Here is a 26,874-nt window from a genome sequence, read left to right as displayed (position 1 = left end):
ACCATTTTTCAAACCATCATAAAAATGTGTATTTAATCAATTATAGTCAAAGGCTTAAAAATTATAATGGAGCGTGCCCATTTATTCTGTTTTTCAGGTAAACTAAAATACCAGACGCCTCTCATTTTACTATTTGTAGAACCATATATGTAGTCAGTGAGTGTAGCTTGTACAGTAAATTTTAGTTCATTATGTTGTGTATTTTTATAAATGGTTATATCACATACTTGCTAAGACCTGTTTTCCATCTTTAATTTGCAAAAACCCATTCACTAACATTTTGCAGCTAGCTAGTAAAGATGACAAATAAACTGCTAGTGCAATAAAACTAAGGTTTGTTTCTCTTGACTAAAGGAATAGCGATTGACAAGAATGGATTAATCTACTTTGTTGATGGGACCATGATCAGAAAAGTAGATCAGAATGGAATAATATCAACTTTGCTTGGCTCCAATGATCTAACCTCAGCACGGCCTCTAACGTGTGATACTAGCATGCACATCAGCCAGGTATTTTTAAAATGCTGCTAACTTTGAAAGGGGGGATTCAGATTAGGTTCCCTTGCACAGCTTGGTTGCTACTTAAAATAAAATCAGATGGAACATAATTGGATGTTTATATGTTTAACACATTTTTAAACAAGAAACTTTATTCCAGTGTATTCTACTAGCCAATAAATACTGGTGTATTCAGTTTTTTCTGTGCACCAAGTTAATTATGGAACAGAACAATATAATTATCAGCAAGAAATATTAAGTACAGTAATAAAATACCAGTGCAGTAGCAAATATATTAGAACACTATTGGCAAGCTGATATTTTTAAAACAACTGAGCCATTAAAGTCCTTAGTCTATTAGTGTGAATACCAGGACAGTCTAGAGCACTAAGAACTAGGACTGTGCAAAGCTTCAGTTGCTGATTCGACAGGGTGGAGATTCGGCCTGATTCAGTGGCTAAATCTCCGAATCAGAATTGATTCAGAAGACCTTTTAATCTCTCCAAATTGAATCGGAACCCTCCAAATTGATTTGGAGAGATTCGGAAAGATTAGATGATTCGGGCATAGACACAGCTTTAAATGTTTTTTCTACGTACCTCAAGGTCCCAGGTGGCTCGTGAATGCTGAGATGCTGGGGCGGATGGAGCAGTCCACAGGAGCATGGGGGGCTCCCCAGCACACTCAGCAGCAGACCCAGAAGTGGACCAGAAGCACTTCTGGTTCACTTCCAGGTCCGCCAGGGAGTTGCCCATACTTTTTAACTGTCTTTCTTGCCTATAAATCCAGCGCACGTTTTTGTAAGATCTATACTTTGACCCCCCCAAAAAAGGTGAATTTCAGTATTCTTTTTCAAAAGATATGTGTCTCATCTGATCTATCAAAATAGAAACACCCTTAAAGTATTATCTAAACGCATGTTAAATTTAGTTGAGCAAGCCAGTTTCACTGAACCCAAGTTAACTGACCTAATGAAACCCTTTTCTTTGTTAAGGTACGCCTGGAGTGGCCCACAGATCTAGCAATCAATCCAATGGATAACTCCATTTACGTTTTAGATAACAATGTAGTTTTGCAAATTACTGAAAACCGTCAGGTCCGTATTGCTGCTGGGAGGCCGATGCATTGCCAAGTTCCTGGAGTGGAGTACTCTGTGGGAAAGCATGCTGTACAAACCACTTTAGAATCAGCAACCGCTATTGCAGTATCCTACAATGGAGTACTTTACATTACAGAAACTGATGAAAAAAAGATCAACAGGATAAGACAAGTGACAACTGATGGAGAGATCTCTCTGGTTGCTGGAATACCTTCAGAGTGTGATTGCAAAAACGATGTCAACTGTGACTGTTACCAAAACGGTGATGGCTACGCTAAAGATGCCAAACTGAATGCCCCTTCCTCCCTAGCTGTGTCTCCAGATGGCACGTTGTATATTGCTGATCTTGGAAATATTCGGATACGAGCTGTGTCAAAAAACAAACCTTTGCTGAATTCAGTGAACTTTTATGAAGTTGCTTCTCCAACTGATCAAGAGCTCTATATTTTTGATGTTAATGGTACGCACCAGTACACTGTGAGCTTAGTCACTGGAGACTATCTGTACAACTTCAGCTACAGTAATGATAATGATATTACTGCAGTGACAGATAGCAATGGGAATACTCTTCGTATAAGACGGGATCCCAACCGGATGCCAGTGAGAGTGGTATCTCCTGATAACCAAGTGATCTGGCTAACTATAGGCACCAATGGATGTTTGAAAAGTATGACTGCCCAAGGACTGGAGCTTGTTTTATTTACTTACCATGGCAACAGTGGACTTCTGGCAACTAAAAGTGATGAGACTGGATGGACCACTTTTTTTGAGTGAGTACAAAAAATATCAAGTTTTATGATTTCTCCTTCACTTAACCTACATATTATCATGATTTGGACTCTAATTTTAAAAACAATACTGCTAACAGAAACAACAGTTTTCATTCCTATACTGTCTTTATCGGTCTGACGCCTACATAACACACACAACAATTTTCATTCCTATACTGTCTTTGTTGGTCTGACGCCTACTTACCTTTAATCTGAAAAACAATCTTAGATTGATGATTCTGAATCTATATTTTATACTTTAATAAAAATAATTACGAGACAGCAGTATACTTTCATCCAGAGAGTGATAACTCAGGCAAACAAGCTTTTATAGTTTTGCATTAAAAATCTAGAGTTCTCTCTCCTGTTGCTCATTAGAGTCACGTTGGAGCTACAGTAAATACTAAGTCACTGTCATAAATTTACTCTAGTGCCCAAGGTTGTCTGTTCAGTCTTTTAATGGGAAGAATTCTGTGAAATGCGTCTTTTGCCAGAAAGTAGAGAACATGCATGCAGGTTCTGATGGATAAAACAGCTAGCTTTCCCAGAGTGGGATCGTGAGCAGAGATTGTGATGAAAGAAGTGTGGGTCACAGGTGAAAGTATCATTCCTATGGAAAGAAACTACTGAAAGTTCAGAAAGACCCAGGGGTCAGCAAAGTACACAGGAAATAGCACAAGGATGAAAGATTAGAGAACAAGCATGAACTGTGATTTTCTTTTTTTTTGCTAAGTTTTAAAAGTTTGAAAAAGGTGAACTGGTTTCCAGATCTTATAATCATCATGTTGTTCATGTCCATTTATAATAAATAGGCATCTTATCAAAAGGTCTTACAGAATTCTAGATTACACTGACAGGAAGAGGTCGTGACATTTTGTACCACTGGGTACCAGTGGTACCACTGAGTTCAAAACCTGTTTTCTTGCAGACAGTTTTATCTCATAAAGAAAGAAAGATACAGATTGATACACACAGGATATGTTAATAAACTTACAATTTAAATACAGCAGTTTCTTTTAAAAGAAAACTCCTTATTTTCTAATTAATTCATGAAGGTTTTTTATGAATTAGGGGGTCTCAATCAAGGTATTGTGAACTCCAAAGGGCATGATGAAAACTAATTGGTCCCTTCTTTTTTACCCTTTCATACCTTTAGGATGAAACATAACAACAACTGCTGCCAAGGTCAGGGCCTATAAATAGCTTTCAAGACAGTTCATATGATAAAGAAAACAAAGTGCTGGTGTCAGGCAGTGGCTGCAAAGCCAGACATCTGTGCTCTGAGATAACTTTGCATTTATGTCTGCATACGTTTGGCTGAGGCAGTCAGAGGGAGGAACTGGAGCACCTGTACCTACACTCCAGCCTTTGTGTATGGCCATCAGAAGCATGAGAGCAGCAGGTGCTGCTTCCCTGCACATTGTGTCCTGAAGTGGAGATGCAGCTAGAAATGCTGATCCCTAACAAAGGCAGCAGGTGAAACAAAATTGCTGCCAGTTTTAAAGTGTTCTTACAGTAATCTGTAGGTTGGCAGAGCTTTCAAAGTCGGCACGTTCCCAGAACATTAGTGCATGCCTGTAATATTTAATTGCGCATTGGCACCTCATTGCATATCTTTTCAGGTCCTGCCAGAAAGATGTAGAAACAGTGAGGACACAGTGGAATGAGAAGCTGTTCATTCAGCAGGGAATGCATTCTTGTTGTCACAAGTTAAAAATGTCCTTTTAACTGTGAGAACAAAGCAAAGCTTTAAGTTGACTGCGAGTGGTTATCCCTCTCCAATGACAGCAAATGCAATTTTAACTTGAATGCTTCTTGTGTAACAGATTTGGGGCATGGTAAGTTTTCTTATTGAAACAAGTATGTCTGCTGGGTACAGATGGCATCCTTACCATACTGGCATTCTTTTGGATAACAGATAACCCAGTGTTTTAATTCTAGCAGTAATTTCTCCCCATGTTACTTGTAATTATTATGTGCCTATTGTGATTTCATTAGCTGCTGAATGTACTTTAATGGCTTCCATTCAATCTCCAAAAAAGATTGTATTCAAAATCAAGTGGCTCATACTTCTACTTCTTTCATCACAAGTAGAATTGTGGATAAAACATTTCATTAAATTAATCATTTCTGATCTACTGATTCAGTAAACAGCCATCTTTTCACATCTGATCCTCCTCCATGCAGACATTCTTGTCTGCCTTAGGAATGTCCAGCTGGCTAATGGAGAAGAACCCTTGTGCTCTGACACTGAAAGGGCAGGCTATTCCCTTCAGTATGTATTAGTACTAATTCCATGCTGTTGCTTATGCAATTTATAAGCAATTACCTCACTCTAAAGTCTCATTAGAATTGCTTAACTGAAATAATTACAGTGTGGGCTAAGCCTTTTCACCCATCCACAACATAGAAATAGGGTTGCTACTGAAAAGACAGACCTCACTGAATGCATAGACCTATAGAGAGTGAAAGCACAAAAGAGCACAGCCAGTTTTTTTTGCCAAATCGATGTTCTCTAAAAATACATATGGTATTTTATAGATGTAAATATATAGTCACATACAACTCACAAAATGCAAGTTTAGAGTTCACTGTTTCCCTTTAAAGAAAAAGTAGATAAGAACAAGACCATTTTGACAGCCTTAAAAACAGAAATAACAAAGAGTATCCTTTTCACTTTCTTTCTTGGCTGCTGATTTTTTTGCTAGCGAATCTGACTTCCTGCTTACCTTCCTAAACCCCAACTTCTGTCAGTTATGGCCTGAATTTTAAAGAGTTTTGCAGCATAGGTTTGTATCTTAGTCTCTGCATAATTATGTTTACGGTGAAGGCCAGTTGAAAGAAAAATTAACAGCAGATGTCATTGCTTTGCAATATGCAGTTTAGATTTAGAAACGAAAGTGTTCCAATTTCAGGAGTAGCAAGTTTGATCATTTTGGTTTTTGGAAAAGGTTGAAATGAATCATTTTGACTCTCCTTCTGCTTTGATAATACCAGAGCATTTTCTTTTGACTTTATTGTTAGGTTTTGTTTTTACCTTTTATAGATAGATTATATTTACTTTTTTATACTAAAGAATGTTTTGATATTGAAATGAAATATTGTGACAATAAAACTTCTGTGGAATTCCATTCTCTGGTAAATTTTAAGTTCATTTTTCCCCCTGTGAATTCAGAGTGTAAACAAATTTTGAAACGTTGGAATTTCCAACAGAACAGAAGTTTTCTAGGCAGCTGTCTGGCGGCAGGTTCTGCCATGTATTTTGAAACCACAGAAATTAAGTGAGAAAAACCACTGTGACTGTTATGACTAGAAAATCAGTATTTGGGCCCAATTTTGCAAATGCCTCCAACAGAGTGTAATAGTTCTGCTGTTCAGATCTATTTGTATGACTGGGCTCTACCCACAAGGATTTAGTTGCTGATTTCTGTCCCGTGATATGGACCGAAAGCAACATTTTGCTTTTGATGATCAGACCAATTGCCCTGATAGGGTTCAGCATTACAGTTTATTTCTTTTCACATTTTCCTATTGAACAAATCATTCCAAACATCACACACAAAAAGATTTTAAGAAGTGTCTTTTCATGGAGAAATGTAAGGCTACTATGCCAGAAAAAAATGTTTCTATTCTCTGTTCCCATTTTTCCTTGCACAGTGGCTGATTTGCATGCATGCAGCTATAGATATCAATATGCAAACGAGCCACGTTTGAATTCATTAGGCCTGTAATTTTTTTGCCACAATTCATATGTTGATTATTACAAAAGATTAATATTAAATGTCCATGCTATTAATGACTGCAATACAGTAGATAAACTGCCTGTTTTATATTTCAGCGTTTCAGTTTTTGTTAAGGTAATATTTTTTTAATAAAGTTTTCATTAGTTTCATTTTTTTTCCATAATTACAACTTGAAAGTCTTTAACAGCTTGCTAAATCAAGAAATCAGGGGAAAGATCATCTGATAAAAATGCATTTCATGTGAAAAAAAATGTTTTAATGTCTCTGTACAAATGAATACTTAGCTACATTAAGATAGTAGCCAAGCGAAGGTAGTTATTTTAAATCATGTTAAGATAGTATAGTGATCCAAACAGCCACCATCCTTATAGTTATAAAACCAAACATGAGCAGTCTGAACTGGGAAAAGGAGGTAACTCAATGATGATGTATATATTAAATTATAAATGCATCTTGTTTTAACTAATGATTTAAATCAGGGTGTTCAACCTCCAGCCAACAAAGCCATGAGACACAGCTGGATTCAGCTGAGCCATTGCCATGCACCAGGATCAGGACCAGGTCCCCCACCCCCCACATGTCCAGATCAGGGTTGTGTGTCCATATCAAGGCTGCCCTACCTTGCTGTGCCTCACACCACATCTCCAGATCAGGGCTAGTCTGTTCCCCACCCCACCGCGCAGCTGGATCAGGGCTGCCCCACCCCTGCCATGTGCATCTGGGTTGGGATTGAGAGCAGGACTGGGCTGCTCTTTGTGCTGCTCCCCGCCCCCCAATCCACTTCCAGTTTGGGGCTGCTCTGCCCTGCCCCAGAAAGATGGATCAAAGTTGGGCTGTGCAGCCCTCCACAGCTGGATCTGGCCCATCAGCTGGTGGATCCAGCCTGCAGAGGGATCTGGCAGCCAGTCCAACCAAAAAAGGTTTTGCACCACTGATTTCAGTGATTAATTCTATTTTATTATAGCTGTTTGTGTAGATGCCTTGGAACTATTTTTCTAACCATTTTACATGTTTAGGTGAGGTGCTCTTTTGCTGATACATATGTATTGCATCATTTCTATACAAGCAGTTTCCCTTCTACCATTGCACATTTTGAGATAAACCAAATATGCAAAACGAGTATCTTTCCTCAATTATTTTGAAATGCTCCTGCAAACTATTATCAATAACATGTGCGTGAAAACTTTTATTAGCCCTCGAATGAATCTGTGTAAGCCATTTATGTAGTTGGGATGCAAAACCCTCCAATGACTGTCAGATCTGTATGGGTGCCTGTAAGTGACGGTGTTTGCCAGATGAATCTGATTTAGCTGAGAGAGACTTAAAATGCCCCATTAACTGACTGGTTACCAATGTTTAAGAGCATAAATTATACCAGAAGGAGTAACTAGAACTTAGGTTCATCAAATTGAAAGCATGTTTAAAGCTACGTTCTTGACAGACCCTAAACATTTTGTAACCCCCCACCTCCCCACCCCTTGTCATTGTAAATGCAGAAGACTTTACAGAGCTTTATTTCTTGACACTTAGCAGAATCTTGACATGTAAGCAGTTAATGGTAGGGACAACAGTCAAGTTCTCAAAAAAGCACTGATTTCAAAGGTACACCAGATAGTTCTGATGACACATGGCATCAGTTCTTGGAACCTCAACAGAGATATTATTTGAAAATCATTAGACTAGGTCCTTGGCCTTCTCGGGCTATAAAGCAGCTGTAAAACTGTCCTAGTGGAACGGGTGGGGATTCCTTTGGCATCAGAGAATCCCAGCATGGCAGAAAGCCAGTGCGGTTGGCTGTACGCCACCTGCTGGCATCCTGATCCACTACCATGGTTACAGTCAGCAGAAACACTGATGCCAGATCCAACAGAGCAAGGGTCGCTGACAAGACCAGTTCATGAAAGGGATTATGTGATGCGGTTGTCTGCAAGACTTGATGGCCCAGGAGGTTTCTTCCAGTGTGTGTGTGTTAACTGCAAGGACGCATGCCTGTAGAGTGCCCTCCTGTTTCAGGTCTGACCTATTCAATTTGCTTTCAGGACGTGATGGAAGGTTACTTTGTTTGGCCTGAACTTCGAGGAAAGACTGGCTGTTGTGTTTGGGGGACTGTTGCATTCAGGGCAGCTGTCTGGTAGAAGGGGTGGGGTAAATGACATTTATCCTCAGTTTAGGCATAGCACTCAGAACTTCTTTGCTATTCATTAGATTGTTCTAAACCTAAGGTGAAAAGCAACAGTGCATTTGGCTGGGATAGGAGAAAGTGTGGCTAAAGCACCTTCAAGTGACTGCAGTTAGTAATAGGTTTCCTGAGGGATAACTTAAAATAAACTGATTCAGGCTTCTGGAAAGATGGCTTAAAGCTATTGTTCTCCCCTGTCCTTCAGTCCTATGCTAAGCAGCTCAACAAAACCTTTGTCTTAAGCAAAATATACTAATTCAGATATTCTTAACACTCTGCATAAAGATTGTCTCAACTTTCCATTTTGCAGCTAGTTTGGTGGCTTGGTGCTGTCTGATTGCAGGCATCCAGTGCTTTCAACCAACTTGTGAACGTTCTTCAATCTCCTCGCTGCTTCTAAGGGTGTATACAGCCTGTGCTAATCTTTAGTTTTCTCTTATCTTGTGAAAGATTTGTCTGTTGCTACCCATGGATCAGTTCCAACAGTTAGTGTCTCCTTCCTTCCTATTTTCTTTCCTGTTGTTTGTCTCTTTCTTTCAGGGCAGGGTCTCCCTTGAGCTCCAGACAGAACTCAGATGGCCTTAGGGGTAGGTGACGTAGGCGACCGCCCAAGGCACTGTGGTCAGGCGGTGTCACACGCGCATACACATACACACACACACTCAGGAGGAGCTGGGTCGAGCAGTGCGAGTGGCAGTACCACGCCACTCTGCCTCTACACCGGACTGCGCCCCATGCCCCTGCCTGCCCGCTTCTGCCTGCTGCAGTGCCACTGAGTTAGGGCAGGGGGGAAGGGCACCGGGAGTGGGGCCAGCAACAAAATCCAAATTCACACAGGGCACCAGTTTCTTTAAAGCAGGCTCTGGCTCTAGATGCATCTCCCCTCTAGTCTTATTTACTGCCTTCCCAGATCCATGTGGCTCTTCAGAACTTTCCCTCCTGCTGCATTTCCTCACATTTTAATACCGACTCCCTGACCTTCCTCACTCATTCCAGTTTCCCTATTTCTCCACGGCGCATTTGGCTCTGTGCCTTTTCCAGTCCCAGTGAGGTTTTCCTCCCAATCCCCGCTTGTATCGTCTTGATGTTCCATCCCGCTCCTCCGTGGGTATTCCATGCCTTGAGCTCATTTGTCTTTTCTTTCCCCTCCTTTCTCTTCTGCTCAGATCTCGTCTCCAAGGGATTCCAGTGGAAATCAAAGAGAGTGACATTAGCAGCAGGAGAGCTCTTATAAGTTAACTCTGCTCCCACTGTTAAATTAACAAGCATTCCAGCCAATTTAGAAAGGTTGTAACATCTTGCAGAATGTGAAATCCTTAAGTTAATTTTTTTTTTATGTAGTATGCCAGGTAAAATCCATGCAACTGCTTGATTACCGAGTACCAAGCTTTAGCTGTTGTGGGTCTTACTACTATTAATAACATGTTGTGTGTTGGCATTTTGCTCAGTGCCGTACAATTCAGAGTCCCTGACTTCACTTATTTTGCCAGGCATATATATATGGATGAAGTGCCAGCATTCTAGTGAAGTGCAGCAGCAGCAGAGACATCTCAGAAGGAAATTCAATTTTCAGAAAGAAAACAAAATATCTTCTTCTCCCTCCATCTTCCTGATGAAGGGCAGCATGGACATTTGGGGCCATATTACACATCTCATATTAACACTAGAGACTGCCAGGAAAGATGGGGACCTGGTAACAAAATTGTTAGAGGTGCAGTTTTGTAAAAAATTGAAATACATGATGTGAACAAGTCAAATTGAACTGAATTCTGTGTGGCAAAAAGTTTAAAAGTAGACTTTCATGTTTCAATTTGATATCAAGAAGTTAGTTTTGATACTATCAAATATTTGTTAAGGCAGTCGTAATTGTGTGCCATTATACTGGTGATTCATTGGAATTTTATATTCCATTAACATTTTCATAATTAAAATAATGTTAAGTATAATATAAAAGTTCAGTGAAATTAATTGATGGTAGATGATGTCACATTATTTTGCTTCAGTAAATGAAACATACCCAAGGTTCCAAACAGGAGTTGTTCAGTTTCTTTTAGCGCTACTGGGTTTTTGAAGAAGGCTTTTTGTTTCACATTGCTTTTAATTATTTGTTATTCAATTATATCTGTAAGAGCTGAAAAATCTCCTTCAAATACTAGGCAGACCTAAAATCTGAAAGAAGTTTTTGGCTCTGCTCATCTAGAATGAGACTGGGAATGTCTACATGAGTTTAGTGTGCAGTTGACTAATTAAGTGTGCAGTAAATACCTTGGCATCTATATGCATGCCCTTATTAGGGTGGAGTAAACTAATTTACTCCACAGCAGTGCACATGTTGACACCGGAGGGGCTGGCTGGCTGGCTGGCTGGGGCACGAGGGTGCTTTGGTACAGGGGCTACCTGCTGGCTAGCACCACAGTGAAGCACACTTGTGCCCCAGCCAGCCCCTCCATAGCACGCTGAGCTTGGGGAAGCAGCCTCAGACTGGTAGACTCACCCCTGAGTCCCTACCAGCTGGGACTGCTCCAGTCCCACTCTGCATGCTGCGCTTGAATAAACTCCGGAGTTTATTGCTCTGGAGTTAATTGCTCCTGGGTGCGTATTGACACAGCGCACCTGGGAGTAATTAACTCGGAGCAGTAAGCTCTGGAGTTTATTCATGCGCAGTAATAGCATATGTAGACATGCCCTCTATATACTAGAATGATGTGCTATACATCTACCACAGTGGTAGGAGGATATACTGTAGATGACTAGGTTTGTCAGTTGTCTTTAGTATCACTCTGTTTTGATGACTTGTAAAACATTTTCCATTTACATCTAAAAATCCCACTTCCCCCCCCCCCACCAGTACTCTTGCTTAAGCCTTGTGTAACTTATTCCTCATATGGTTTCTTATCCTGGGTTCATCACTTTTTCATATTCTTCATTTAGTTTGTCCTGCATCGAATTTAAGTTTTGCCTGCAGCAACTTGCCTTCAGAGACACCTCTCTGACTTTTTTTTGTGCAGCTGGTATTTTGGCATCCACTCTCCAGTTCTAACCCTCCAACTGCTCCCAAGGACACCTCTGAAGGCATGCTAGTCACCTTTAAACTCTCCCTGGTTAAGTCCTGAATGCCTTACATATGTTTCCCCCTCAAATCCCATAAAGACACAGTTCAGAATGACCTACAGTGGGGAATGGGAAGTGACAGGCCCTCTACCAGCCAAGATTCCCTAATTCTCTGCCCAAAGGGGCATAAATTGTAATTGTAGGGAAACCTTTAAATGATGTTTCTGGCAGAAGCTCTTATGTCATTTTAGGATAAACCTTAATGTAGTCTTTATTGCAACAACTTAAATAGATCTTCCTAAAAGCAGGACAGAGCTCTCAGACAGTCCTCCCCGCAACACACACACACAAATACATGGAGCCCCCTGAGTGGGGATAATGTCTTATCACATGATGAGTGTTACACCCTAAAATCAAGTGTTTGGCCATCTGGCACTCCCCAAGTAAATGGAGGTCTGAGACTCTTGCTTCTTTCCCTGTCCTAGATAAATACCGCTTTTCTGACTGTCTGCCCTCTGTCTACTTTCAACTTTTTTTTTTTTACCAGGCAGTGCATTTCAAATGAGTGGGGGGCAGGGAACAGGAGGTGGCAAAATTGCTACCTTCTGCTTTTCACCAGTCAAAGATGTACCTTAAACAGAAGGAAGTCTCCAGAAAACAGATCTCAGGCAGGAATCTTCTCTGTGTGCTTGTCTACAGAGGGTCTAACTTGTATTTGGGCCTGTGTAGATATTATGTAACATGACTATACTTCAGTTGCTCGGGGCTTCCGGGGGGGGCAGTTAGGACGGCCAAGGGGGAGATGGAACTGGGACTAGCTACCCAGATCAAGGACAACCACAAGTCCTTTTTGAAATACATGGGCAAAAAGAAGGTTCTGGGTAACACGGGGCTCCTGCAAGACATGCTAGGAAATCTGGTCGGCACACCAGACGACAAAGCTAATCTGTTTAATGACTTCTTTGCCTCCATTCTCCTGAGCAGGGACTGGATCAGCCCCCCCATTGGGCTCCCCTCCGGCCCCAGGGGAGGCGCATCTAGGCCAAGGGTCAGTGAGGATCTAGTCAGGGAACTTCTGGAGGGACTGGACGTATTTAAATCAGCTGGTCCTGACAATCTCCACCCCAGAGTGCTGAGGGAATTAGCTGAGGTCATTGCAGGACTCCTGGCACGACTTTACGAGCACTCGTGGTGCTCTGGTGTGGTGCCAGCAGACTGGAAGAGGGCCAATGTGGTTCCCATATTCAAAAAAGGGAAGAAGGAGGACGTGGGAAACTATAGGCCAGTTAGTCTTACCTTGATCCTGGGTAAGCTTTTTGAAAGAATTATCCTGGCACATGTCCACAAGGGACCAGCGGGGGAGGTTATGCCCTTTGACACTGTCTCTCACCCCATTCTCATTAAAAAACTGGGGGACTGTGGCATTGACACCTACACAGTCAAATGGGTCGCTAAGTGGCTGGGGGGCCGCACCCAGAGAGTGGTGGTGGATGGGTCATTTTTGATGTGGTGGGATGTGGGCAGTGGGGTTCCGCAGGGCTCAGTCCTCGGGCCTGCACTGTTCAACATCTTCATCAGTGACCTGGACGAGAGGGTAAAAAGCACCCTGTTCAAATTTGCTGATGACACTAAGATGTGGGGGGATGTGGGTCCGCTAGAAGGGAGGAATAGGCTGCAATCGGACCTAGACAGGTTACGGGGTGGGTGGATAAGAACAGGATGGGTTTCAGTACTGACAAGTGCAAGGTAATGCACCTAGGGAGGAAGAACCAGCACCATACCTACAGGCTGGGGAACTCCCTTCTCATCGGTGCAGAGGCAGAAAAGGATCTTGGAGTCATCATTGATGCCAAGATGAACACGGGCCAGCAGTGTGGGGATGCAGTCAGGAAGGCCAACCGTACCCTGTCATGCATCCACAGATGCATCTCAAGCAGGGCCAAGGAAGTGATCCTCCCCCTCTGTGCGACACTGGTCAGACCGCAGCTAGAGTACTGCATCCAGTTCTGGGCACCACACTTCAGGAGGGATGTGGACAACATGAAGAGGGTCTGGAGGAGGGCCACTCGCATGATCAGGGAGCAGCAGGGCAGGTCCTACGAGGAGAGGCTATGGGACCTGAACCTGTTCAGCCTCCACAAGAGAAGGCTGAGGGGGAATCTAGTGGCCTGTTACAAACTAGTCGGGGGGACCAGCAGGCATTGGGAGAGTCCCTGTTCCCCCAAGCACTGCCAGGAGTGACTAGAAATAATGGTCACAAGCTGGCAGAGGGTAGATTTAGACTAGACATCAGGAGGCGCTACATCACTGTCAGGGCAGCTAGGATCTGGAACCAACTTCCAAGCAAAGTGGCGCTGGCTCCTGCTCTGGGGTTCTTTAAGAGAAGGCTGGATGAACACGTAGCTAGGGTCATTTGACCCCAGTACTCTTTCCTGCCATGGCAGGGGGTCAGATTTGATGATCTGCTCAGGTCTCTTCCAACCCTACGAAGTATGAAACTATGACTGAATCCAGCACATGATATTTGAGGATTTAATAATGATAGTGCAGTTTGTGCTGCTTGTGTATTTTTTCAGTAGATAAATTGTTAAAACACACACAACATCATTAATTTTCTTCCTAAAGGTTTACATATTTTACTTTTTTTACTATGAATCCATGCTGTGATCTTGCAGCTCTCTAAACTAACACATTATAGCAAGTCTTATAATTATGATAAAACAGAATATTAAAAACTACAGTGCTGGGAAAAATTATCCTGGTAATGAACAGCAAAAAATTCCTTGCTGTTTCAGAGTTGGCCTGCTTAGGGAACAAAGTAAACATGTTAAAAAGAAGCCCATTAACAGTGCTGTAGGCATCAACATGAAAACTCTAAAGAAACACCTCTCATTCCCGAAGTACTGATAGGGTACCTAATCACAGTGGTATCAAGGCACAAAATAGTCAAGGCACAAATACCTTATTTGATGTGCTTTCACTTTATTCTTTCATTTTTCAGTCTTGTAGGATTTCTATAGAGAAAGTTGGTCTTTAAAGGTAAGCTGTCTAATCAAAACAGAACGGAGGAATCATTATGTAGGTAATAATACCAAAATGGTAACTATGAAAACACATAACAGAAATATTAGAGTGCTTACAAGCATGGGCAAGTAAAATATGCCTTGATTACTTTGAAGAAAATCAGAAGTTGATATCTGTAAAGTGATGTCTGTAAAGTTTAGGAAAGCACTCAGGAGACAGGTTGGTTAAAGAGAAGGTGATAGCACTGTTAACCACTTAAACATCCAGCTGTATATGAGAGCCCCCACTTCCAGATTCACTGCCAAGTATGCGGGGGGGCCTCCCCACGCTCCTGTGGTACACTCCATCTGCCCCAGCATCACAGCATTCACACTGGTACCTTGAGTTATGTAGAAAAAAACATTTAAAGCTGTGTCTGTGGCCAAATCGCTGATTCTCTGAATCAGCATCAAATCTTCAGATTTGGATTCAGCCAAATTGAATCAGGACAGTGGTCTAAATCAACGAATCGAAGCACTGCCCCCTATTCGAGCTGAATCTGAATCCTAATCAAATATGGCCCATTTCGCATACCCCTGATTTCCAGCATAGCCCCTGCTGGGAGCCCTGCAAACAATGTCAGCTGCAGGGAAACGGGGGCAGCCGACAAGACACTGCTGTTGCTGCGGGGCTTATTAGGTGTGAGGGTCACAGCAGGGGCCACAGGGAGAAGACTGCTGCTGCTGCCAGCCCCACACCTGACAGGGCTTGCAGCAATGGCAGCATTCTTCCTGCTTCCCCCTCTACTCTGAGCCCTGCAGCCAACGAAGCTGCCTCCACTGTGAGCTCCACAGCCAATGAGGCTGGCAGTGGTGAGGCAAGTTCCACAACTGATGAAGCTCACAGTGGGAGCAATGCTGGGAACGGTTACTACTGCAAGCCATGTCAGCTGTGGGACAGACATTGGGTGGTACACCCCTGTGGCTGGGAGCCCCTTGGGTGACAGGACTTCCAGCCACAGGGGAGCACTTGGCCAAAGGTTCAATTAGTGTTCGGGTTTAAAACAAACTACAAAGTTATTCCACCTTTTTTTGTGGAATAGCTTTGTAGCTTATTGCTTGCTTTATCATGTCATATGAGCTAAGTACAGACAATCAAAAAGCCCAAGACCAAATTAATTCCATCTTTGCAGGTTAGTCTAAATGGCAGAGATTAAACTGAGAAGCAAGTGAACAGACATTCAGTTTTGATTCAGAAAATGCAGCCACATGCTTGCAGTGGGTCAAGCCAAGGAGTGCTAGAGCACAGCTCTCTGGCATGTAGCCAGCATGGGCTGTGTGTTCACTTTCTCTTCCTGCTGCCCCCAAGGTCTCTGGGATTTGCAGTCCAGAATTACAGCAGCAGGACTCTGCAGGGTTGGTCATCACTTCCTCTTCTTGCTTCCAGGTGCCTCTGGGATTTGTTGTCCACAGTCACAGCCAGTAGTAAGTTTTCAGCAGGGCAGGGCAACTCTGTACTCAAGGAAAAGGAAGTTTAACCCCCCCTCCCTGGCTGCAGACCCCAGCCAGTGTCTGCCTCTCTTTCCCCACCCCTTCTATGCTGGAGCAGCTAGCACAGCCCATGGAAAGCATACTGGGATCCTGGGGGACTGTGATTTAACTTAAACCAGGAAGAGGCCTGAGACAGAATTTTCATAAACCAATTTGACCCAAATCAGTTAAGTCTGATATTAAATTCACCTGGGTTTATCTTAAACCAGTTTCAGCCATTTTGAAAGTGGTTTATATGCGCTGAACTTCTGTTCTGTTACAGGTGTAAGCCAGTTTCTGATTACATAAGCTGGTTTATGTGCAACTTCTGCCCTAGCCTAATAATTGTTTGAATGTGTAGCTGGGTCACAACTGATTAACTGTTAACTGGCACGATTAACTGGTTAACTGCATCTTAAGTGTAACTTATAGAGAAAGCCTAATGGGCCTCAGGCTTCTAAAATCTAGTTCACCCCTGGCTTGTTCATTCTGAAATATAACTTTAGTTCAGTAATTTCTTTGTTACTAGCATATCATCTCATCTGCATGGTCATACAAGCTTATGATGCAACCAGACGATTTTTTTCCATTTTCCTTTCTTGTTGCTATGGATTCTACGGCCAATCCAGATCTCTCTTCTAACAGAGGGCCTAATCCACTGAGCACTGAAGTCATCTGAAGATTGCTTTTGCCTTCATTCGGTGTGTAGGATCCAGCTCAGAATAAGAAGTTCTTGTTTTCACCCAACTTAGTGTCCTCTACTTCTGGTGCCCAGTTAAAGCCTTCGCTTCCAGCCAAGATACTTCCCACATCTCTACGCATCCCATTCAGCCCTTCTATCCTTTTACATATACCTCTTCCCCTGGCCCTTCTAGAGAAAAGTGTTGGCATTATTAATTTTTTCTCAGATTTGTTTAGCATATGAGGTTTGATTCAGAAACAACAATTCAAGAGTTCTTGTTTTGTCAGCGGTGTGCAATGGCAATATACAAATGTACATTGACAGAAGCCACATTTAACAAGCTAGAGGAGTTTATCACAGTGCACTGCCTTAGTGCATATGTACACTCTGATGAAATGCAAGTAGTGACTGGGAAATTTGGCAGTGTTTTGGCAGATAGCAAAGCAGAGGCATGTAATTCACTCATTAAAGCAGGCACAGTTGCAAATAAATAAATAAATAAAAAGGCCTGATCAACCTTCAAGTCATTCTGGATCAGGCTGTAAAGGTGGGTCAAGTACTACTGAAGCATAACCACTGCACTTCAGCTTGTTTTAGGTGCTGTACATCAGCTTCTCCACACAGAAATGAGAGAAACAGCCATATGGAAGGTGTCGATTCTGGTTTTTTAAACTCCATTCTGAGGTGCAAGTTTCCTTAGTGATTTTAGTTAAGAATGTGCCAGTTGCTTTGCAGATGAGTTACATCTGTCAAAGACTAGCCTATTTAGTTGACTTGTTCACGTGTCTCGCTGAGCTAAATGCCAGCGTATAGATTGAAAACTCTCTTTTCATTTTACAATGAAATACAGCAATGATAACAAAATTGCAGTTTGTAATGCAAGCACAAGAAAAGGGAAACTGCCAGGCGCTCTCAGCTTTTGCTTATGTTCAGCAATACTCCAGACAAGAATAAAGAAGAACATTGAACTCAAATCAGACAAGACAAGCTGTTAACACAAATCACTGGCATACCAAAGTATAGAGTTATGAGCTGTGACATATTTGTTTTTTGTGTTTTGCATAATGCAAAAGTCAAGTAATTGCTTTCTTATTGCGTTTCTTTAATTTGTTCTCTAAACATCCTGAGATGTTTAAAAAAGTTATACAATCTAATATTTTAGATTTCCTGAAGCATTTTTATTTGGAGTCCAAGAATTCTTAAGCCAATTGAGGCCCTAAAATAAATGTGTACAAAAACAAGAGCATTATATGTGATACTTAAAACCAATGTTTAAAAAGATGACGCATTTTAAGTTTGGGAACAACTCAACTAGATATTTCAGCTAGACTGAGCATGGCCTAAACAGGAGATAAAATGAGAAAAATTCTTTCTTTCCTCATCCCACCCTGTGCCCTTGTTGGTTTTCTGTTTTGTTTTGGGGGGGGTTTCTTGCTTCATGTCTAGCAGGAACTGTTTATTTCACCCTCTGATGCTTATGACAAACAAGAAGCAGAAAAGGGTATCAAAGCAGAGAAAGCACCTCAAAGGCAATGAAAAAGTGAAAAAAGGAGGCAAACTACATAACTTAAGGGCAGAGACTATATTTCTTTCTTTCAACAATTGAGTTATTCGTGAAAGAGATTCAGTTTGTTAGCCAAAAGGAGTTCATAGTTAAAACTGTCTGCCTCTTGCAAGTTTGTAATTTTGCATTAATTAAAAGAAACATGACAGGAGTGGAAATGACAGGATTGAAAACTGTTCCTTCTTTCCATAGTAAAAATGAAATTAGAAGCCTAAGGTATTTGTGTATTACCAGTTCACTTTATCCCTATAACCAAGTAGACAGCAATGAAATGCATGGGAGTCAAGACAGCAGAGCGTGTTTCAAAGAAACTGTGCTAGTCTATCATGACAGTTTGTCTAGTCTGTGTTTATGGTAGACCTAGAGCTGTGGCTGGAAGAGTCTGCCTGCTGCCTGCTCGAGGGTTGGGGAAAATTCAAAACATCTTGTTGCTTTTAGCTTAAGTGCAATTAAAGTAACATATTTGTGAACCAACAGTGTGCCTACACATTCTTTTCTGAATGTTGGCTTTTAGCATTAAAAACTAATTGCTCTCTAGGCAAATGTGAGCTTAATAGCCTCAACAAAACTGCATGAAACACTTTATTACCATGTTAGGCTAGATTTTCAGTACGCTTCAACATGTTATATGTGTGCCAGCACCAACAGTACAGTGTACTAACTAAAGATGAACTTTCAACTTTTCCCTTATATTCGCACTTTATTTAGCTTGGCCTTGCCAAACAAACCTGTTTATTGACAAAAGGAGTCAGGAAAGGATCCATGACTTTTCTGTTCAGTCTTGATAAGCAGATAGATGCACTGAAGATATTTCTAATACATGTTCACTAAGTATACTAATAGTATTGTTCATTCTACCATTAAATTTATATGTGGCTATATTACGAAAGATGTTCATGCCTCATTTCTCTGATATGCTGTCTCAAATAACATTACTATTCATAACCAATCTTTAAAGCAAGTCTACAAATACCCAAATGCATTTGAATTGAATGTCATCTTATCTGAGATGTGCCAGAACCAGTGTGGCTCACTTTTGAAACTTGACAGGGTTGCAACAGTAAAAGAAGAGAATTACAGAATTTACAATAACTTTAAGGAAGCAATTCTGCAAGCGTGCACTACATAGAGATGCATTAATAAACAATATCAACCCTAACCTGACATCAGTTTTCACAGAATTTTTTTGATAAACTTCAATTCTGTGGCTCCACACATTCGATTGTAATACTTTACAATAGTAAATGTTAGATGACACTGTGTGGGCTGTGGTGAAGTTAAATTTGGTCTAAACCTCATGAGACATGAACAAGAGTTATGATATATAACTGAAGATAGGACATTTCCACCTTCAGCAAAGGCTTTCCAGGAGTTACTACAAAGTCTGTGAAACAGAATGGTGAAAATGTCCTGTTTGGACTAGAGCAGAAAATGGTCTGGGCAGGGATGCAATTAAAATTAAAGCAAATGGACATTGGCAGGGAGACTTCCAGCAGTTAGAGAGCAGAAGGTCAAGAAGCTGAGAAGATGGTAATCATTACCACTGGGAGTCTGGCATTGTGGAAAGAAACCTTGCAGCAGCAGATGTTCTTAACAGGGGAAAGGAATACTGATTTGGTCCCCCTTGCTTCCTGTGGTTATAGAGCATATGTGAGGTGATTTTATCTCAGTCAGCGGAGCAAAGGTGAGAGAATATTGCCTGGTGAGCACGCTCTACATTTCCCGTGCACACCCCTACCCCCAAACTTTCACTGTTTGCCATGCTCCTGAGGGCTCCGGGAAGGGTTCCTTGAATGGCTTTATTACAGAAACAGGGCTGTCTGAGACAGATCAGCAGAACCCAGAATAGCAACAGTGTATGCATGTTTGTTTGTGGGTATTTATGCAGATATATAACTCTAAGACGCCACACACAAAAAAGAGAAAGAGGGGAATGGCCCATTAGCCTTAAGACCAGTTTCTTTAAAGACACAGTATTAGACCAGCAGGCAAATAGAAGAAGGCTCTCAGTCTAAAGCTGACAAGCTCAGATGAGCAAATTCATCAGAACTAAACGACACATTATGAAGGAATATTGGAAAAATGAAAAAAGGCCTTGGAAGTCCAAAGGGAATGAGTGGCGATGATAAGGTATTAGCCACATTTGACCTTCATTATGGAATAAAAGACATCAGGTTCAATAAGATACAGCTATAAGAGGTACTCAGTATGCTGTGATACCCAATAGAAGGGACTCTATTAAAATCCAGGGTGACTGAAATTTAATATTTAGTAAACTATAAAAAGAGCAGTCAAAGGTATGTGTGGAGTATTTGAGACATTATGGAAATGGAGGTGCAGTGGGGGAAAGAGATTTTTGCCCCACAGTGAATGAGTCTGTGGAATGGAAAGTTGATAAGAAGAAAAGGATTTCTGCCTTTCTAGGAGAGGACTGTAAGCAGCTGTAGGGCATAAAGTGTTTAATATCCTTTGAACTGAGGGATTTTTAAGAAAATAGTCCGTGAAGAAGGCAGGCCAGTCTTGAGAAATAGTGTCGTATACCGTGTTTTCCCATGTAGTGCTAAAAGCTGAAACCTTTCCAGTTGCTTTAGTCTGAGGGGCTGAAACATTTGGGAGTAACACCAGTGTCGCCTAGTATAACACCTTTGTAAAAGTTACTGTTGAGTAAGTGACATACTGTATACTAATTCAACAATATAGTATTTGTGATGAACAGGGATCCTGGTTTTTCTCCTATTGAAAAAAAATCCCCAATTTTCAGTTAAAAAAAAAAGGTAACTCCTAATCCACATTTTTCCATGACTTAAATGAAACACCACTAATATATAGACATATATATATAGTGGCGTTTAATTATGGAAAAATATGGATTTGGGGTTACGGTTTTTAACTGAAAATTGGGAATATTTTTAAATCAGAGAAAATCAGGATCCCTAGTGATGAATTGGGGTCAAATTGAACATTTACTTACTGAAAAGTGTTAGAATCAGGTATAAAACATGCATAATTAGTTGAATCTTACTGTTGTCAACCTGATGGCATGGGCCTAGTCAGCAGTCTTATCATTGGCCTCTTCCAGCTGATCACAGTCCGTGATATCTCTGTTGAAATGGGTTTCTGCTTTTCCTTTAAGAATTACCCTGCTAGTACCTAATGAGTGCTACTTATCTTATTAGACCCTTGAAATATACTGGCATCTAGAGTACCAATTTCTGATGGAAAGGCTATAAACAGCTGTTTTGGCAACAGGTCCTTCAAGATAATTGTATCTCCAACATATTCCACTACTCTCTACAGTACCATCCACATCATACGTAACAGTGCTAACCAGAGGAACTTAATCATTAAAACTGTGGGGAAAGGTACATTTCAGAAATCACATGCTAATTTCCATATGTAGATCTCTTCTATACATATTTACAGCCAAAAAGTTATAATTGTTGGATAAAAAAGTTGAAAATGTTCAAGAAATATCAGGAATGATTTAATACCACAGACTGCGGTCCATAGATAAGTAGCTAGTTGCATGTGCTGGCCAACTTAATTTCCAGTAAAGTAAAGAAATATACCTAACATGGATTAAGTGTTTTCCTGATAACATTTTTCTGTGAAATACAAGGGTTGTTAAGCTGTAAGGAAAAGAAGAGCAGGTGGTCTGTATAATCATGAGTCAGAGGGAAGGGGCCTGTGAGACAATTTATTAAAGTATTGTCCTTTCTATGACAAATTGTGAGAACTCCTGATATAAACAGTGGAATAAATCTACTCTGATAATAGGAAGTGAGTGCTGAATGCTATGGAATTTAACACCACCAAATATGTTCCCTTTGAAACAGCAAATTAGATGTGCAGCAGGATTTTGGTCACACTTCAAAGAATAATATGCAGAGCTGGAGATCCATCTGTTTGCTCTTGCTATCACCATTGAGGCTCCTGTATGTTAAACAGTCTTTTGACTACTTCAAAGCCCGTTTGAAGTCTTCACTGTGCATATTTCATGCACAGAACGCAAACATGCCTTAACAATATGGAAAGCTGATATTTCTGTTAATTTTACTTGTAAATGAAAACAATTTGTTCTTACTATTTATCATGTTTTTGTACCATGATTTATCTTAGCTATGACAGTGAGGGTCGTCTAACAAATGTTACCTTCCCAACTGGAGTCGTCACTAACCTTCATGGGGAAATGGAAAAGGCCATTACAGTGGACATTGAATCGTCTAGTAGAGAGGAAGATGTCAGCATCACTTCCAACTTATCGTCGATAGATTCCTTCTATACTATGGTTCAAGGTATTGTAAAGAGAAAAACCCACAAGTATTGAAAATCACATACTAAATTGAAAACTTGTTTTTCTCACTGCACACTGCGTTCGGGTCAGCTTCCTTTTAGGGGCAGATTAGCAAAGCAGATGTTAGGAAAAAATATTACTGTTTAAGGGAGACAGTAGATACCTGGGGGACATCATTAACTGTACTTCAGGATCTGAAAAACAACTGCTTAGTTTTGGAAGCATATTTTGTGGTTAGCCAAAAAGACTGTTAGTTAAAAAGTAAAGGTGAAAGGCCATACAGGGAGGGGTTGAAAGGGAAATAAGTTGGTTTAAAAATGGTACAGACTAGGGTCTGAGATTTAAAATAGTGTGCCAGGCCATACCATTCTAGCAGTGATTACATTATACTTATTATGCCAGAAATTTATCATGAAACTGTAAGGAAAGAAATTGCTTTGAGGGTCAGATTTTCCTAAGAGATTAAATGATTTTGAGTACATTGAAAATAAAGGGATTTGAAGCCTTAGAACTTCTCCCTTCGAGTGACATCATCAGGCTGATGTCAGTACATACAATCAAACATTATATACTTTTACAGCATAGCAAATGCATAGGGGGAAAAAAGTGTTTAACCCAAGAAGGTGAAATGCATCTTTGTGCTTCACTGCATTTTCAGATCAGTTAAGGAACAGCTACCAGATTGGTTATGATGGCTCTCTGAGAATTCTCTATGCCAGTGGCATGGATTCACATTATCAGACGGAACCGCATGTGTTAGCTGGCACTGCCAATCCAACAGTAGCAAAAAGAAACATGACTCTCCCAGGAGAGAATGGACAAAATTTAGTAGAATGGCGATTCCGAAAAGAACAAGCCCAGGGAAAAGTCAATGTGTTCGGACGAAAGCTTAGGGTGAGTAAAAGTTCAAGCATGCATGATATCCATTGCCCTTGGAGTTCATGAATCGTAAAGTGGGGCACTTTTACATGTGCTCTGGGGGAGGAGAGGTGGCACTTCAATTAGAGCTGCTCTGAGATGCCACAGCATCTTGTGTATCAGTGTCCCCGCACTTCAAAATGGTGGCAGGGGCGCTTGAACTAAAGCTTGTTTGATGAGCTTTAGTTCAAGCACCCTGCCACCGTTTTGAAGCATGGGGGTGCCGATACATGAAACTTGGGAGGTGGCTGAAACGTGGTAATTACCACACTCCAGCAGACTCAATTAACTGAATAATTACAGCACGTTGGAACAGCATCTGCGCTCCTGTACAGGCAGCCATAAATGTCATTCCATGGGCATTACATTGCATAACTGCAGAACATGTACCGTGCAATTGCCCTTGTCTTTTCTATAGACCTAGAACTTTGTTGTACTCAGCATCCAGTGTTCTGTAACGAGTCAGCAAGAACGTCACTCTTCCATCTCCCCTTTTTGTCATCTTGAATCTCTGCAGATTTAAGATTTCCACAAACCATTCCTGCCATAATCTTAGTGCAATCCTAGGATTCTTATTCTTTTGAAAAATTTATGACGGCTGTAATAATCATGCTTTTTTTGTAGAGAGGGTTAAATTTTGTAGCATACAAAATGTGCTCCTAATATAAGTCTTTACCACCTTGTTAGGTTTTCTGTTCCTCATTATGTCATGGGGAAAATAAATCTAGCAGGCAAACCACTTTTGACATCCATTTAGCAAAGATAACTGAAATTAAACACTGCAGATGGGGTTGGAACAAGACCATCTTAACATTTGTATTGGAACTATACTCACTTCATCTAAATAAATCTGTGATGGTTCCTCAAGTAAAGAAGAATGATAAATGTATTGCTAATATGTGTGCTCTGTAGTCTACACCTTCATTATGCTATATCTGAGGTAGGTAATGTTACAGGATGCATTCCTTGGCAATGGTTATGCCCACCACCCCAAAAAAGTGAAGTATTTGCTAATTTGCAATATTTGACATAGCATTTATACCCAGATACATATTAATGGATTAGTGAAATATTTCTTTTGTTTTTATTGTAGATGTTGTTCAAAGTATTATATGTTTAGAAAGAATCATCCCTGTATCTTTTTGGAGCAAATTTAGACAGAGGCTTACCTGGAGCCCTTTAACAATAGTTAATCATCCTTTCTTTCTGAATACCACTCCTCTTACCTTCAACTTGCTCTTATTTCTCTTTTGGGGTTTTTTTTTTGTTAATATACCCATTGCTCTGGTGCTGTCCATTGACCAGAAATGGTTCTGGTCCATACACAAAAGTTAGATGAGGGGCACAAAGAGCCCTCTTACACTAACCCTACTGACGCCAGTCAGAAGGGTGATCCCAAGGTTTTCAAATGCTAAGATTTTTCTCTGCTATATCACCAAGGGGTCCCAAAATGGCCAAATGAAGCTGTCAGGCCAAAATGATAACAACTTTTACCATATTTCTTGCATACAACATGCCTTGGAATATAAGATAGAAACCTTGGTTTTGAAAGGCAGAATGAAGAAAAAAGATTTTTTCAAAGTTATGGCTGCACAGAGCTTTCATTCCCTTTCCTGCTTAACTAAAACTCAAACCCTAGCTGCTGCTAAAGACTCATTTCCATGTGTAGATCTATGATTTTGAAAAGTGCTAGAGAGTCTCAATGGCTGTGAAATAGGAGAGAGACCAGGAGCAGCTAGCAGACAGCAAAATTGCCTGAAGATTAGCTTGATTAATGGAACATTAAGACCAATAAAAAGACACATTAGATGAACACCTGATTACCTAAAAAAGGTTAACACTATTGGAGTGAACAACAATAAGCCATTGTTTTCAAGCTGTTTTTTAAGACCCAGCTAGGCAAAACCTTGGCTGGGGTAATATAGTTGGGGATGGTCCTGTTTTGCACAGGGATTGGATTAGATGACCTCCTGAGGTTTCTTCCAACTTTCATTTTCTATGATTCCTCTGATTAAGTCAATTGATTCTGTCAGCTGCTGGAATAGTAATGCAACAGCTGCTGCACTCTGAAGCAAGATTAAAAGCAGAATGCTTCTATCCTGGGCAGAATAATCAGCTTCCCCACTTAGTACATGCATCTTAATTTTGGGGGCCTGATTTTGGAGGAAACGGTACATCCAAAAAGTACAGTATGTCTTAACAGATGAGCATGCTCCCTGGAGACCTGGGCACTCCAAAGGACAAATACAGTGCTTATTGAAGGTCCTTTTAAGGTAGTGCAGTTCAGCGCTACCTTTAATCCACTTGAGTCATACTTTTTTCCCATGTCAGGTATTCTCAAGAGGCTGTTGGCAAGAAATATAGGAGTTCAAGCAGACTAGACCCAGACCTGCTGGAATACAGTAGACCAGCAACATCCTAGAACTTCTGTTTGATAAGAAAAAGAGTTTACTCTTTTAAGAACTTGTCCTCACTGTTTATATCACAGTAGTGCTTAGAAGCTTCAGCTGAGGTCCTGCTGTGCTGGCACTGTAAAACCACATTAGCCAGATCTACTCTGGGAGCCTTTTGCTGTTATACCTGTACCATCATATACTGGCAATGCTTTCCTAGTGCAGATGCAGTGTGTTTGCTAACGGTGCTTATTCTGGCACCTAGCAAAATAAGCTATACCAGCAAAAGCACAGCCTACATCTACAGAACAAGCTTCTGACAGCATAGGTGTGTTGATCACAAATCACACATTTGAGCAACATAGTTATGACAGCAAAAGTTTGTCACATAGACTTGGTTGAAGTTATTCTTTTCCCTGAAGGTCTCAAAATGATAGACAAAGGTTAAAAAAAAAAAAAGGGAGGAATATTTTTATCCCCATTTTACAGATAAGGAACTGAAACAGATAACGCTTGATTCTAGGAAGATCCAGCATCAGTCCAGATCTCCTAAATGCCAGTCTAGTGCCTTAAATTTAAAACCTTCCTTTTCCCCTTGGGGTCCAGAAACAGCCAGCTTTGCCTATTCTTTCTTCAGCCTCAAAGGAGGAATGTTAATCAGGAACTAAAAGAAAAGCCGAAAGCTTAATTGTAAGCAAAGGAATGAGAGAGAAAAAGTGGAAGAGAACTAGAAATAAAACAGACAGAGACAGGCAGGGATTGATGGAAGGTGAGGCTAAATAGCAAAAGGCAAGGAACAGCAGCCAAAGAAAAGTAATTCAGGCAAATAACGCCATCTGAAAAGGTAGGAAAAAGGAGTAAGAAAAACTACCTGAAAATTAGAGAGAGAGAGAAACTCAAACAATGTAAAGGGAGCAGATGGGAGTGTGCCATATTTAGGTTTAAACCAGTTTTAGACTCAATCTCAGAGCATTTATTTATCAAAGTATATTTCAAGACCATTTGATGGCTTATCAAATATATAAAATATCAATTCTACATCTGTTACATTTTTGTTCCTTATATAAGGTAATTTATGTAAAAACAAGCTCTTTGTTCTGAAGCATATGAAAGAGAACAAGTCAACAAAAATACAGACATACATGCTATACG

At 40.8% G+C, this 26,874-nt stretch overlaps 1 protein-coding gene across 13 annotated transcripts in view; it reads left to right on the top strand.

The window, feature by feature from the left end:
• Nucleotides 1-26,874, top strand: part of TENM3 (teneurin transmembrane protein 3) — a 2,356,642-nt gene that overhangs the window by 2,312,408 nt on the left and 17,360 nt on the right. For all 13 annotated transcript variants that reach the window (XM_090036139.1, XM_090036135.1, XM_090036141.1 and 10 more), the window contains 4 exons: nucleotides 355-509; nucleotides 1,492-2,366; nucleotides 22,237-22,412; nucleotides 23,070-23,305. In XM_090036139.1, the coding sequence (XP_089892265.1) occupies nucleotides 355-509; nucleotides 1,492-2,366; nucleotides 22,237-22,412; nucleotides 23,070-23,305 (1,442 nt within the window). The remainder of the gene's footprint in view (nucleotides 1-354; nucleotides 510-1,491; nucleotides 2,367-22,236; nucleotides 22,413-23,069; nucleotides 23,306-26,874) is intronic.

The sequence above is a fragment of the Crocodylus siamensis genome, chromosome 2 (assembly GCF_052110815.1).
Source record: "Crocodylus siamensis isolate JL-2025a chromosome 2, ASM5211081v1, whole genome shotgun sequence".
Classification (NCBI taxonomy): domain Eukaryota; kingdom Metazoa; phylum Chordata; order Crocodylia; family Crocodylidae; genus Crocodylus; species Crocodylus siamensis.
This window is presented reverse-complemented; position numbering and strand designations above follow the sequence as displayed.